The sequence below is a fragment of the Elephas maximus genome, chromosome 13, assembly GCF_024166365.1.
Source record: "Elephas maximus indicus isolate mEleMax1 chromosome 13, mEleMax1 primary haplotype, whole genome shotgun sequence".
NCBI classification, from domain to species: domain Eukaryota; kingdom Metazoa; phylum Chordata; class Mammalia; order Proboscidea; family Elephantidae; genus Elephas; species Elephas maximus.
In genome coordinates, this window is record NC_064831.1 from 21,199,010 (window position 1) to 21,213,031 (window position 14,022).

The 14,022-nt window shown below is 37.4% G+C and overlaps 1 protein-coding gene and 1 pseudogene across 1 annotated transcript in view; both read right to left on the reverse strand.

Moving 5' to 3' along the window:
- Window positions 1-905: 905 nt before the first annotated feature.
- Window positions 906-2,191, reverse strand: LOC126057305 (peptide chain release factor 1, mitochondrial-like; annotated as a pseudogene).
- A 6,092-nt stretch (window positions 2,192-8,283) lies between these two features.
- Window positions 8,284-14,022, reverse strand: part of RXFP1 (relaxin family peptide receptor 1) — a 134,634-nt gene continuing 128,895 nt past the window's right edge. Inside the window, exon 19 of the mRNA XM_049852805.1 lies at window positions 8,284-8,585. Within this exon, the coding sequence (XP_049708762.1) occupies window positions 8,284-8,585 (302 nt within the window). The remainder of the gene's footprint in view (window positions 8,586-14,022) is intronic.

The window sequence follows — 14,022 nt, forward strand, 5'->3', positions numbered from 1 at the left end:
CTTAGATTGACTTGACCTTGAGCATGCTCTACACATTTCGGATAAAAAAATTTTATACTTTTTTTTTTTATTGTGCTTTACTTGAAGGTTCACAGAGCAAATTAGTTTTTCATTAAACAATTAATACACTTTTTTTTCTACTTTAAATATTGTTTTGAAATTTATAGTTAGAATTCATTCAGCTTTCAAAGAACTGTACCATCAGTTTCCTGGGGATGTTCGCCATTACTGAGGGGCTGAAATTCTTCACAATTTATATGTATGTATTATTGAAAAGTAGAACTAACTTTGACATGACAAATAATATTTTGTCTTTAAGTAAGGGTTTTACAAAAAACTTTATAACTCTTATATCACTAATTTTACAACATTTTCCTGAATTGAAAAGTGTGTTTAACTTAATTTATAAAAAACCAACTGCCAACTCATGGGCACCCCATGTGTTTCAGAGTAGAGCTGTTCTGCGTAATGTTTTCAGATGCTGATTTTCAGAAGTTGATTGCTGGGCCTTTCTTCTGAGGTGCCTCTGGGCTGACTCTAACTGCCAGCCTTTCGGTTAGCAACTGAGGACATTAACACTTTGCACCAATCAGGGACTCCAGATGAATTTATAGATGGCTAAGAAAAGGCATATAAAGAAATTAAGTGAACTATCCCAACACACATAACCAATCCTCAATACTTTGCTTTTCAATGCTGCATGCTTGTTTTCTACTTGAAGCACTGGATTGTGCTTTACAGGAAACGTAAAGTAAACTCTTAGATCAAGAATGTGACTTGATTCATTAAAACATATTTGTAAGTACTGTGCACTTTTAGCTCTACTTTATGAAAATTCATAAAGATTTTCATCCCTCAGTCTTCTTCTTGACATAGGTCCATTTCAGTTATAAAATAATCAGCATTTACTTTGCTGATTTAAGGTTTTTATCCAAAAATTCAGCCATGGCTCCTTTGTCTGCTGATTGAAGTAGTCTCTGAATTAGCTGATCCAGGCCCTTCTTACCACATAAAAAATTTTAATATCATGAACTTCATATGCTATCTTGTGGTCAGTGACTCTATCCTGGGTGAAATTATATGTCTGTGTTCTATCTGACTGGGCTTTTGTTCCCACCTGCAGTTTCCTAGCACTTTGTTGTTGACACTTGTCTTTCTCAACAACCTGCTGGTAGAGTTTAGATCTAAACACACACAAGGCAATTTCTTTATTTTTGTCCGTGATCATTCTTGTTGGCATTCTACTACCAGCCCTGTGGAGATATGGACAAGTCTAACAGCACTATTGGTTGTATTAACATGCTGTCTTCCTGCTCCTTTGGCTTGAAATATATCTACTCGCAAATCCTTGGTGTCCACTTGCACATCTATCTCACCTGGTTAATGAAGGTCGATAATTGACATTGTTCCTGTGTGAACACGCTGCATCCTTGATGACAGGCCAACCTCAGGAGTTCATTGACCTGGGTAAATCCCAGCTTCATACTTCAAATGGTTGTAGACATTCTCACCAGATACCACTGCATGATGTAGCTCACCATAATCAGCTGGCATATAATTCAGAAGTTCAAAATTCCAGTGTTTATAGCATGAATAACTCTGGTACATGTCAGATTCTTTGCAAATATCACCTCCAGTAGTTCTTCTAGATGTCTCCTCTAAAATCACATCATTTTTATCATATTTATCTTTTGGCACTAGACTCTGGAAAGTCTCATTGTGTAACACGTTGGTTTTTTCATCAATAGTTTGCCTCTTCTAATGCAAGTTCTTGTAACTGATTTTCAGCTTGTTTATTTAGATTTTCAATTGCTTGTTCAGCCTCCAGAATTTCTTGATAAATGGCTGCTAGTGATACCAACTCAGCATGCCTTTGGTTCAAGGACCTTTGATCACCTTCATTCACACAGATACGCTGCAAACACTGATCAAGTTTTAAGTACTCTTTGTTGAGGTCCTCCATATATTTCTGTAGTGCTTTATGCTTCCATAGCATCCTGGTATCTCGATGACAATGTCTTCTGGACCGGTTCTTATTTAACAGAGAATGGAGAATGTGATTCCTGTTTTGTCCAAAAATCAACATCCTTGTGTCAAGATGTATCTGTATAAACTGTTGAGAATGAAGGTGGATGTGACGCTGGTGGTAACCATTAAGAAATGTTTGTCTAAAAAGCCAAACGCACAGCATCTCAGCATCTGAGAACAGCAAATCTTCTCCATCACCTACCACAGTTAACAGGATTACTCTGAGACTCTAGGAACATTTCTCGGCATCAGAACTTCAGAACTGACCATACACGTGTTGTTTTTGACATCGGTTACCAACCCCATGACATGTCAACATTCTCCTCTTCTTGACCTTGGGTTCCCTATTACCAACTTTCCTGTCCCCTCCTGCCCTCTATTCCTTGTGTACCCAGGGCTGGTGTACCCAGTCTCATTTTGTTTTATGGGCCTGTCTAATCTTCAGATGAAGGGTGAACCTCAGGAGTGACTTCAGTACTGAGTTAAAAGCATGTCTGGGGGCCATACTCTTGGGGTTTCTCCAGTCTCTGTCAGGCCAGTAAGTCTGGTCTTTTTTTGTGAGTTAGAATTTTGTTCTACATTTTTCTCCAGCTCTATCTGGGACCCTCTACTGTGATCCCTATCAGACCAGTCAGTAGTTGTAGCCGGGAACCATCTAGTTATGCTGGACTCAGTTTGGTGGAGGCTATCATAGTTGTGGTCCATTAGTCCTTTGGTCTAATCTTTCCCTTGTGTCTTTGGTTTTCTTCTTTCTCCACTGCTCCAGATGGGGTGAGACCAGTGGAGTATCTTAGATGGCTGCTCACAAGCTTTTTTTTTATTACTTTTTTTTTTTTATTGTACTTTAGAAAAAATCCTCACAACTGGACCAATACGCCACATCATGATAAACAAAGAAAAGATTGAAATTGTCAAGATTTCATTTTACTTGGATCCATAATCAACACCCATGGAAGCAGCAGTCAAGAAATCAAAAGATGCGTTGCATTGGGCAAATCTGCTGCAAAGATCCTCTTTAAAGTGCTGAAAAGCAAAGATGTCACCTTGAAGACTAAGGTGCGCCTGACCCAAACCATGGTATTTTCAGTCACATAATATGCATGGGAAAGCTGGACAATGAATAAGGAAGACTGAAGAAGAACTGATGCCTTTGAATTGTGGTGTTGGTGAAGAATATTGAATATACCATGGACTGCCAAAAGAACAAGCAAATCTGTCTTGGAAGAAGCACAACCAGAATGCTCCTTAGAAGCAAGGTTGGCGAGACTGCATCTTACATACTTGGACATATTGTTAGGAGGGATCAGTCTCTGGAGAAGGACATCATGCTTGGTAAAGTCCAAGGTCAGCGGAAAAGAGGAAACCCTCAACAAGATGACTGTAAGGATGGTGCAGGACTGGGCAGTGTTTCGTTCTGTGGTACATAGGGTCGCTATGAATTGGAACTGACTCAGCAGCACCTAACAACAACAACGTACTTTAGATGAAGGTTTACAGGACAAACTAGTTTGTCATTAAACAGTTAATATACATATTGTTTTATAACATTGGTTAACAACCTCACGACGTGTCAACACTCTCCATTCTCAACCTTGGGTTCCCTATTACCAGTTTTCCTGTTCCCTCCTGCCTTCTAGTCCTTGCCCCTGGGCTGGTGTGCCCCTTTAGTCTCGTTCACTCACAAGCTTTCAAGACCCCTGATGCTACTCACCAAAGTAAGATGTAGAACATTTTCTTTACAAACTATGTTATGCCAATGGAGCTAGATGTCCCCCAAGAAAAATTTTATGCTTTTAAGAGAGAAAACTTTGATTTATATTTGGGTCAACTTAGTGCTTCTATTGCGTCTTCTATTCAAGCTGGTAAGAGCTAGGCTCATGTTGTCAGCAATTATTTATCAAATTAAATTAAATTAAATAGAACTACTGTATTTTGGAGTTGGAGGGTGAAAGAGTGAGTGGAAGGAGTAGACAGGAAGCCTACTCGCTTCTAGAAAATATTTTTAAATCATAAATATTTTAATACTAAAAGAGAGTTTCAGATGTATGTTTTAAAAATTGGATTTCTAAGACCCCTAAACATAGGTTGTTGTTAGTTGGCGTGGAGTCCATTCCGACTCAGCAACCTCAGGGTTTTTCAAGCCTGGCCTTTAGAAGCAGATCACCAGGACCGCCTTCCCGGGCTCCTTGGTTAGGATCATGTTTTCTGCAGGATTACAATTTATCTATCCCATCGTCATGATTACTGATTTTATTCTTTAGATATCTCTTATAAGGAAAATATTTTATCGTTCTATTATTTAATATCAGTAATAAGACTTCTAGATAATAAAGCCAAAAGAAAACCAAACCTGCTGTCATTGATAAATGTTTTATCTCTTCATTTTTGGTAGACTTTTTTGTTTGTTTGTTTTAACCAAATTTATTTCTCAGGTATTTACTCTGGCAAGTGAATAACCAAAAGATTCCTTTTAAAATAGTTTTGAATTTTAACAAGTGAGTGAATCTAAAGAAAATATTAACCAAATAAGACCCCGAGTACTGGATAGGGCAAAATCACAAGGATGAGAGTGGGCGCCTAGTTTGGGGGACATTTTGCCACCAGCCCCAGCCTCTGGCCTTTGCCTTTGACTTTCCAGGGTGCCCCTAGGTCCATTGTTAAGGGCAGAGTTCCTCCTTGTTCTTTCTGTTCAGGGCACCTCTTCCAGGCCAGCCCTGAGCAACCTCCTCACCCCGAGCAAGTGTGGCGGAGCACAGCTAGATCCCTCAGCAACCATGGGTTGTGCACCTGATCTATGCCAGGAGGTGAGGGGAGGGTGGTAGTCACGCAGGGGTTCTTGGCCAGCGTGAGTGCAGTGCTTAGGGAGGGGAGCAAAGATGTGGCCTTTCAAGAGGGAAAGTCAAGGCCACTCTCCTTGGCTGGACAGTTTGATGGTCAGCCACTCTGCAGGCATCGAAGCTGTCTGCGGACTGCTTCACACTGGTCTGTAACCCCCTCTCAGCCTCTGCCCACCATGTTCGTTGCCCAGTGCCCAGGACTGAAGCCAGACTGCTTCATTAGAGTTCTTTAATAAAGTTGTATAAATGCATTGTAATACATTGGATCCCTGGGTGGTGCAAATGGTTTGTGCTGGATTACTAACCACCAACCTAAAGGTCAGCTGTTTGAATCCACCTAATGGCTCTGTGGAAGAAAGACATGGCAATCTGCTTCCATAAAAGATTACAGCCAAGACAACCCTATAGAGCAGTTCTACTCTATAACACATGGGGTTGCCATTTGGTATGGTTTTAAGTAGTTATAACCAAAAAAACCCTATGCCTTCCAGTCGATTCTGACTCACAGTGACCCTATAGGATAGAGAACAGCCCCATAGGGTTTCCAAGGAGTGACTGGTGGATTCAAACTGCAGACCTTTTGGTTAGCAGCTGAGCTCATAACCACTGCACCACCAGGGCTCCTAAGTAGTTATAGTATTGGATATTATAAGCAGAGCTATGTTATTTTCGGATCATTATTTAAAGTGTACCACCTTCTTCATGTAGATAATTTATTATGGAGGTCATTCCAAATAAGAACAAAAAAGACACCAAGGGATCCATGTTTTCAATAGACTTAAAGTTTCGAATAATTTATTTTCAAATGCAGTATTTACAATTATCTGCTTAATAAATGCATTATGTTTTTGATTTCAGTATTTTCATGTTTCAAAAATTTTGGGTGTATTTAAAGCTACTTGAAACATTTTATTCCTGTCTAAAGGTTTTAAGTTATGAATGCAAAAAATTCCAGTGGCTCAGTTAGAGGCCAGAAGACCAACTAGCTAAAAGTAGTATCTTACGAACTGGTGGTGCAAACAGGAGGTAAATCTATCTTTTGTTGACAACTATTTTTTTTTTATTTTCTCCTTAGAGTAAAACATGTACATGTGAACCTTTCATTCCTGAAGTAAAGTTCCTGAATCACTGCATTCTAGCTTTGCTTTTCATTCAATAGCTTTATTAAGATATGTAATTGCGTTACAACACCATGCAGTTTACCCCTTTAAAGTGTACAGTTCAATGGCGTCCAGTATGAACAACTTTTAGTTGTTTATCCATCACCACAATCAATTTTAAAACATTTTTATTAGCCCAAGAAGATACCCTGAACACTCCTTAGTCACCCTCCCCCACCGCAATGCCCTTCTCCCCCTGCCCACTGACCTACTGTCTCTATAGATTTGCCCATTTTGGCTGTATTATATGAATGGAATCACAAAGTTCACCCATGTTGCAGCATGTATCAATACTTCATTCATTTTCATGGTCAAATAATGTTCCATTGTATAGACAGATAGACCACATTTCATTAAATGCATTTGGTTGTTTCTACTTTTGGGCTATTATGAATAATGCAGCTGTGAATATTCTTTTACAAGTTTTTGTGTGGACATGGTTTCATTTATCTTAGGTATATACCTAGTAATAGGTCATATGTTAGGAGTCCCTGTATGGTGCAAACAGTTAAGTGCCAGCTTTCAGTTAGCGGTTTGAATCCACCCAGAGGAGCTTCCAAGGAAAGGCCTGGCAATCTAATTCTGAATGATCACTGCCATTGAAATGCTAATGAGTACAGTTTTACTCCGAAGCAGCTGGGGTCACCATGAGTCTGAATCGATTCAACAGCAACTGGTTTGGTTTGGGATTTTTTTTAGGTCATATGTTAACTCCTTTAACCTTTTGAAGAACTGCCAGATAGTTTCCCAAAATGGCTGTACCATTTTACACTTCCACCAACAGTGTATAATGGTTCCAATTTTCAAGACCAGTTTGATATTATCTGTCTTTTTTATTATAGTGGGTATAAAGTGATATCTCACTCTGGTTATGATTGGCACTTCCATTATGACTAATGATGTTGAGCACCTTTTCATATACTTATTGGCCGTTTGTCTAACTTCTTTGGAGAAATGTTCAGATCTTTGCCCATTTTAAAATTTGGCTACTTGTGTTTTTATTATTAGATACTAAGTTCTTTCTATATTCTAGACGCACTTTTTTTTTAATCAAATATGTGATTTACAAAATTTTTTCCCATTCTATGCAATGTCTTCATTTTGTCGGTGATGTCCTTTGAAGCCCAAATTTTTAAATTTGAAGTTGTTCGATTTGCCTATTTTTTCTTCTGTTGTTTGTGCTTTTGGTGTCGTATTTAAGAATCTGTTGCTAAACCCAAGGTCACAAAGATTTACTCTTGTGTTTTCTCCTAAAAATTTTATAATTTAGTTTGTACATTTAGGTCTTTGACTCATTTTGATTTAATTTTTGTATATGGTGTGAGGTAGGGGTTGAATTTCATTATTTTACATGTGGATATCCATTTATTGAAAAAGCTGTTTCTCCCCCCTTTAGTTATCTTGGTACCCTTGTTGAAAATCAATTGACTGTAAGTGTGAAGTTTTATTTCAGAACTCTCAGTTATATTCCATTGATCTATGTATCTATCCTCATTCTAGCTGTTTTGATTCATTCCTTTGCAATACTTGTACTTTCTTATTGCAATCCCATTTGATGATGGTACTCACTTAAAGGAGAAAGACAACTGGGCAGGAAGTGACAGAGAAATGCTGCTTTGAATTTCTATCAAAGACTCTTTTTTTTTTAATAGTAATAAATATGTTGTATTGGCTCTCCAGTGTATGGAGGCTTGAGGAGATGCGATGGCTTCTTAAAACAATTTCTGTATTTTGCAGACAATCATACATTTTCTCTCATGTTATTAAATTGAATATTCAATATGTATATTTAAAAAGCCTTTATTTAAAAGTGCTGATATGCATGGCACACAAAGCTCTGCCTAATACTAGGAGCTGCAGATGGAATTTGTATATTCTGTTGTAATAAAACACAATTTTACTTTGCAAATTGGAAAGGTTCTGTACTGTCTACTTCCAGGATATTACTGGGTGCATACACATAGTGGGTGTTCCGTAAATGCATGCTAAAAGAATGAATGAATCTTTCAGAAGTAGATTTCTCTTAATTTCCTAAGCAAAATATGTGCAAGTATATACACATTATCAGTATAATTTAATTCCCTTGATATGGCCATCAGTTAATTTTATTCTTTCCCAGATAACAACCTTATGTACTTATAAACTAATTTGTCTTGGTCATTATTATAAACTGCTAATCTAGTGGTATTTATTTCATACCAGTAAATCCACAGTGAAACACCCCCAGTGTTCTGTGAAGAGATGGCTTTCAGAATCCCTTACGAATAGGAACTGAGTCTAGCTGACTGAGAAATCAGTGACATTTCACAGGGGTCTGTGAAAAGAGGCGGTTTCATTAACTCAGATGGCATCTCTTGTAGGGGCCACATTTCCACCCAAATAAACGATGGAGCATATGTTTTCTGACTGCCTTTGCTACTAACAGACCTTCTTTGTCTGTAGTTCAACCAAATCTGATGGACCATTTCTTTGAATGGTCTCGTGGTCAGAGTGTAGAGAATTGGATTCAAAGCACTGTTGATAGGCAGAATAAAAATCACTACCCAAGAGTTTATGGTACCTGAAAGAGAAAAATGAAGTAGTTTTAGCGTTTATATATGGCCTAGTTTATGATGTCTAAAAACACTTTTCCTTGTTTTTTCCCCATACTCCTTTAAAGTCTTAATTGTTTTTTTCCTTTGATGTTACGTAATTAAATACCAAGTGTATATGTGTTTCCAGAATGTCTTTCCAGAGTCCCAGTGTTGGAGGGCCATGGTGGTGTTGCAAAAGAACAGGAGCCTTTGCTAGGTAAATTTTCTTGAATATATCAACAAAAGTATACCATTAGGTAGAAATATATCCCTCAAAATCATTACATATTGTAACATGGTTCCACTTCATGAAAAACAATATTGTTTAGTATTTTAATCATACTGTTTTCAAATGTATAATTACTGGAAAGCACAAGTAGTGTTTCTCAGAATATGTACACTTATCCTTAATATCTTTTCTGCTATTTATTTTATTTTAAAAATAGATATGGCATTTTTAGGCTTTTGACCATTTATTTCAGCAAAACATCTTCAGCTAACACTACCTGGAAAATCATTGTAGTATGCATGCAACTACCAAATACTTGGATTTTTATTAGAATTTAATTGGTGATATTTTATTTCTTGTTGCTCAAAAAATGTAAGATACTATCACCAGCAACCATGGGATAAAAACAATTATGTGTTTATAACTTTTAAAATGTGAATATATGCTTTATTACAAAGGAAGGCAACGGGATATCTGCACATTCTTTTTAAACACCAAGAGTGTTTTTGTCTTTGATCTTCTACTCTCTAGGGCAATGCTCTCTAAATTGACATGTATTCCAGAAGAAATCTAGTCACCTTAATGAGTGTCTAAATGTGCACACACACACACACACACACACACACACAAACCCGCACCCACATATGACAACAGAAGTAAATTTCAAAGGTGTGATATCCTGATGTCATGTATTCACCATTACGGTATCAGGACATATTCATCACCATAAAAATCTCTTCATAAAAATCTCTTGTGCTCCACCTGTTCATCCCGCCTTTTCTCCCACCACACTCACCCCTCCCAAACCCCCTGGCAACCACTGATCTTTTTATTGTCCCTGTAGTTTTGCCTAGGGGTCGCTACGAGTCCGAATTGGCTTGACTGCATTGTTTTTTTTTTTTTTTCTTTTTAAATAGTTTTGCCTTTTTTAGAATGTCACATAGTTGGAATCATACAGTCTAGTCTTTTCAGACTGGCTTCTTTCACTTAGCAATATGTGTTTAAGGTTCCTTCATGACTTTTTGTGCCCTGATATCTCATTTGTTTTTATTGCTGAATAATATTCCATTGTATGGACGCACCTCAGTTTATCCATTCACTACAGAAGAACATCTTGGTTGCTTCCAAGTTTTGGCAATTATGAATATAGCCGTTATAAACATTTGTATGCATGGAATATTTCTCCGTTTATTTAGATCTTTGATTGATTTCTTTCATTAGAGTGTTCTAATTCCTCACATAGATCTTGCGCGTTATTTTGTTAAATTTATACCTAAGTACTTCATTTTTGGGGGAGGGAGTTGGCACAGTGGTTAAGAGCTCGGCTGCTGATCAAAATGTCAGCGATTGGAATCTACCAGGCACTCCTTGGGAACCCTGTGGGGCAGTTCTACTCTGTCCTATAGAGTCACTGTGAGTCGGAATCAACTCGACGGCAACGGGTTTGGTTTTGGTTAATGTAAATGGTGTTGTGTTTTAATTTCAAATTCTAATTGTTTTTTGCCAGTATATAGAAAAGTAATTTACTTCCATTGATTAACCTTGTATCTTGCCAACTTGCTGTAATTGCTTATTATTTCCAGAAGTTTTTATTTTTTGTTGATTCTTTGGAATTTTCTATAGACAGTCATGTCATCTGTGGACTAAGACAGTTTTATTTCTTTTTTTCCAATCTGTATACTGTTTCTTTCATTTCTTGTCTTATTGCATTAGCTGGGACTTCCAGTACAATGTTGAACTGGAGCGGTTAGAGGGGGGATATCCTCCTTGCCTTTTTCGCCCTGAATCTTAGGGAGAAAGCATCTAGTTTGCCACAATTAAGTATGATGTTAGCTGTAGGTTTTTGTTTGGTGTTCTTTATCAGGTTGAGGAAGTCTTCTGTTCCTAGTTCGCTGAGTTCTTATCATAAATGGGTGTCAGATTTTGTCAAATCCTTTTTGTACATGTATTGATATGATCATATGATTTTTCTTTAGCCTGTTGATGAGATGGGTTGTGTTAATTGATCGTGGAATGTTGGACCTTGCATATGTAGAATAAATTCTACTTAGTTGTGATGACTAATTCACTACACTGTAACACATGGGGTTCCCATGAGTCAGAATTGACTTGATAGCAGTTTTTTTTTTTTTTTTAATTCAATTTGCTAATATTTTGTCAAGGATTTTCCATCTATGTTCATGATATGTTGGTCAATAATTTTCCTTTCTTGTAGTATCTTCGGGTAATGCTGGTATCATAGAATGAGTTAGAAAGCATCACTCTGCTTCTACTTTATGGAAGAGATTAAAGAGAATTGGTGTCATTTCTTTTTTAAATGTTTAGTAGAATTCATCAGTGAATCCATCTGGGCCTGGCACTTGCTGTTTTGGAAGGTTATTAATTATTGATTCAATTTCTTTAATAGATATAGGCCTATTTAGATTATCTGTTTTTCCTTGTGTGAGTTTTGGTAGATTTTATATTTTAAGGAATTGGTCAATTTCATATAAGTTATCAAATTTGTGGGTATAGAGTTGTTCATAATATTCCTTTATTATCCTTTTAATATCCATGGGTTGAATAGTGATGGCCTCTTATTTCATTTATGATAGGAATAATTTGTGTCTTCTTCATTTTTTATTGGTTAGCTGGCTAGAGGCTTATCAATTTTATTGATCTTGTCAGAGAATCGGCATTTGATTTTGTTGATTTTCTCTGTTAATTTTCTATTCTCAATTTCAATGATTTTTGCTCTAATTTTTATTATTTCTTTTCTTTTGATTACTTTGGATTGAGTTTGGCCTTCTTTTTCTAGTTTCCTAAAATGCAAGCTTAGATTATTGATTTTATATCTTTCTTACTTTCTTTTTATTGTGCTTTAGGTGAAAGTTTACAGAGCAAATTAGTTTCTCATTAAACAATACACGAATTGTTCTGAGACATCGATTGCCAACCCCTTGATGTGACAACACTCTCCTCTTCTCCACCCTGGGTTCTTTGTTTCCATTTGTCCAGTTTTCCTGTCCCTGCCTGTCTTGGCTTTGCTTTTGCAATCCTATACGAGATTGAATAACAAAGCACATACCTCACGTGTGTTATTATTTGCCCTATACCTGTTGCCAATGAGGTGATTCCAACTCATAGTGACCCTATGTGACCCTATAGGACAGAGTAAAACTGCCCCATAGGATTTCTAAGAAGTGGCTGATGAATTCAAACTGCCGGCCTTTTAGTTAGCGGCCGAGCTCTTTAACCACTATGCTACCAAAAAGTCCCTTATTTGTCCTATCCAGTTTCTATATTTGTCCTATAGACCTGTTTAATCTTTGGCTGAAGAGTGAACCTCGGGAGTGACTTTATTACTGAGTTAAAAGGGTGTCTGGGGTCCATACTCTCAGTTTCTCTAGTCTCTGTCAGACCAGAAGGTCTGGGTTTTTTTGTGTGTGTGTGTGAATTTGAATTTTGTTCTACATTTTTCTCCTTCTCTGTCCGTGATCCTCTATTATGATCCCTGTCAGAGCAGTTGGTGATGGTAGTCAGGCACCACCTAGTTGTTCTGGGCTCAGTCTGGTGGAGGTTGTGGTCCATTAGTCCTTTAGGCAAATCTTTCCCTTGTATCTTTGGTTTTCTTCATTTTCCTGTGCTCTAGCCACGATGGGACCAGTGGATGTATCTTAGATGGCTGCTCACAGGCTTTAAAGACGCCAGACGCTACTCACATTTTTGGATGTAGAACATTTTCTTTATAAACTACGTTATGTCAGTTGAGCTGGATGTCCCCTGAGACCATAGTCCCCAGCAACTCGGTCTAGTAAATCAGTCCCTCAGGAAGTTTGGATGAGTCTGTGACTTCCGTGACTTTACCTTGGTCAAGTTATGCTGACTTCCTCGGTATTGTGTACTGTCTTACCCTTCACCAGTGTTAACACTTGTCTACTATCTAGTTAGTGTTTTTCTCTCCCTACTCTTCCCATTCCTTGTAACCATCAAATGTTGTCTTTCTGTGTCTCTTTCATGAGTTTTTATAATAGTAATCTCATACAGTATTTGTCCTTTTGTGATTAACTTATTTCACTCAACATAATGCCCTCCAGATTCATCTATGTTGTGAGATGTTTCACAGATTCATCGTTTTTATTGTTACATAGTATTCCACTGTGTGTATATACCATTGTTTGTTTATCCATTCATCTGCTGATGGACATTTAGGTTGTTTCCATCTTCTTGCTATTGTGAATAATGCTGCAACAAACATTGGTGTGCATATGTCTATTTATGTGATGGCTCTTATTTCTTTAGGATATATTCCTAGAAGTGAGATTGCTGGATCATATGGTATTTTTATTTCTAGCTTTTAAGGAAGTGCCATATCATTTTCCAAAGTGGTTGTACTATTTTGCATTCAGACTTGCGGTGCATAAGAGTTCCAAGCTCCCTGCAACTTCTCCAACATTCGTTATTTTCTGTTTTTTTATTCGTGCCAGTAATGTCAGGGTGAGATGATATCTCACTGTAGTTTCGATTTGCGTTTTTCAAATGGCTAGTGATCTCGAATATTTCATGTGTTTGTTAGCTGCCTGAGTGTCTTTGGTGAAGTGTCTGTTCATATCCTTTGCCCATTTTGTAATTTTTACTTTGTTGTAGGGGTGTTGGATTTTCCCACAGATTTTAGAGATCAGATCTTTGTTGGACATGTCATAATCAAAATTTTTTCCCAGTCTTTAGGTTCTCTTTTTACTCTTTTGGTGAAGTCTTTTGATGAGCATAAGTGTTTAATTTTTAGACAATCCCAGTTATCTAGCTTATCTTCTGGTGTTTATGTATTGTTATGGTTTGTATCCTATTTGTGCTGTATATTAGGGCCCATAGTGTTGTCCCTGTTTTTTCTTCCATGATCTTACAGTTTGTGGTTTTATATTTAGATCTTTGATACATTTTGTATTAGTTTTGGGTATGATGTGAAGCATAGATCCTGTTTTACTTTTCTATAGATGGGCATTTAGTTTTGCCAGTACCGTTTGTTAAAAAGACTGTCTTTTCGCCATTTAATGGACTTTGGGCCTGTGTCAAAGATCAGCTAACCGTAGGTAGATGTATTTTCATCTGGGTTCTCGATTCTGGTCCTTTGGTCAACTCGTCTGTCATTATACCAGTACCAGGCTGTTTGGACTACCATGGCTGTATAGCAGGTTCTGAGATTAGGTAGAGTGAGG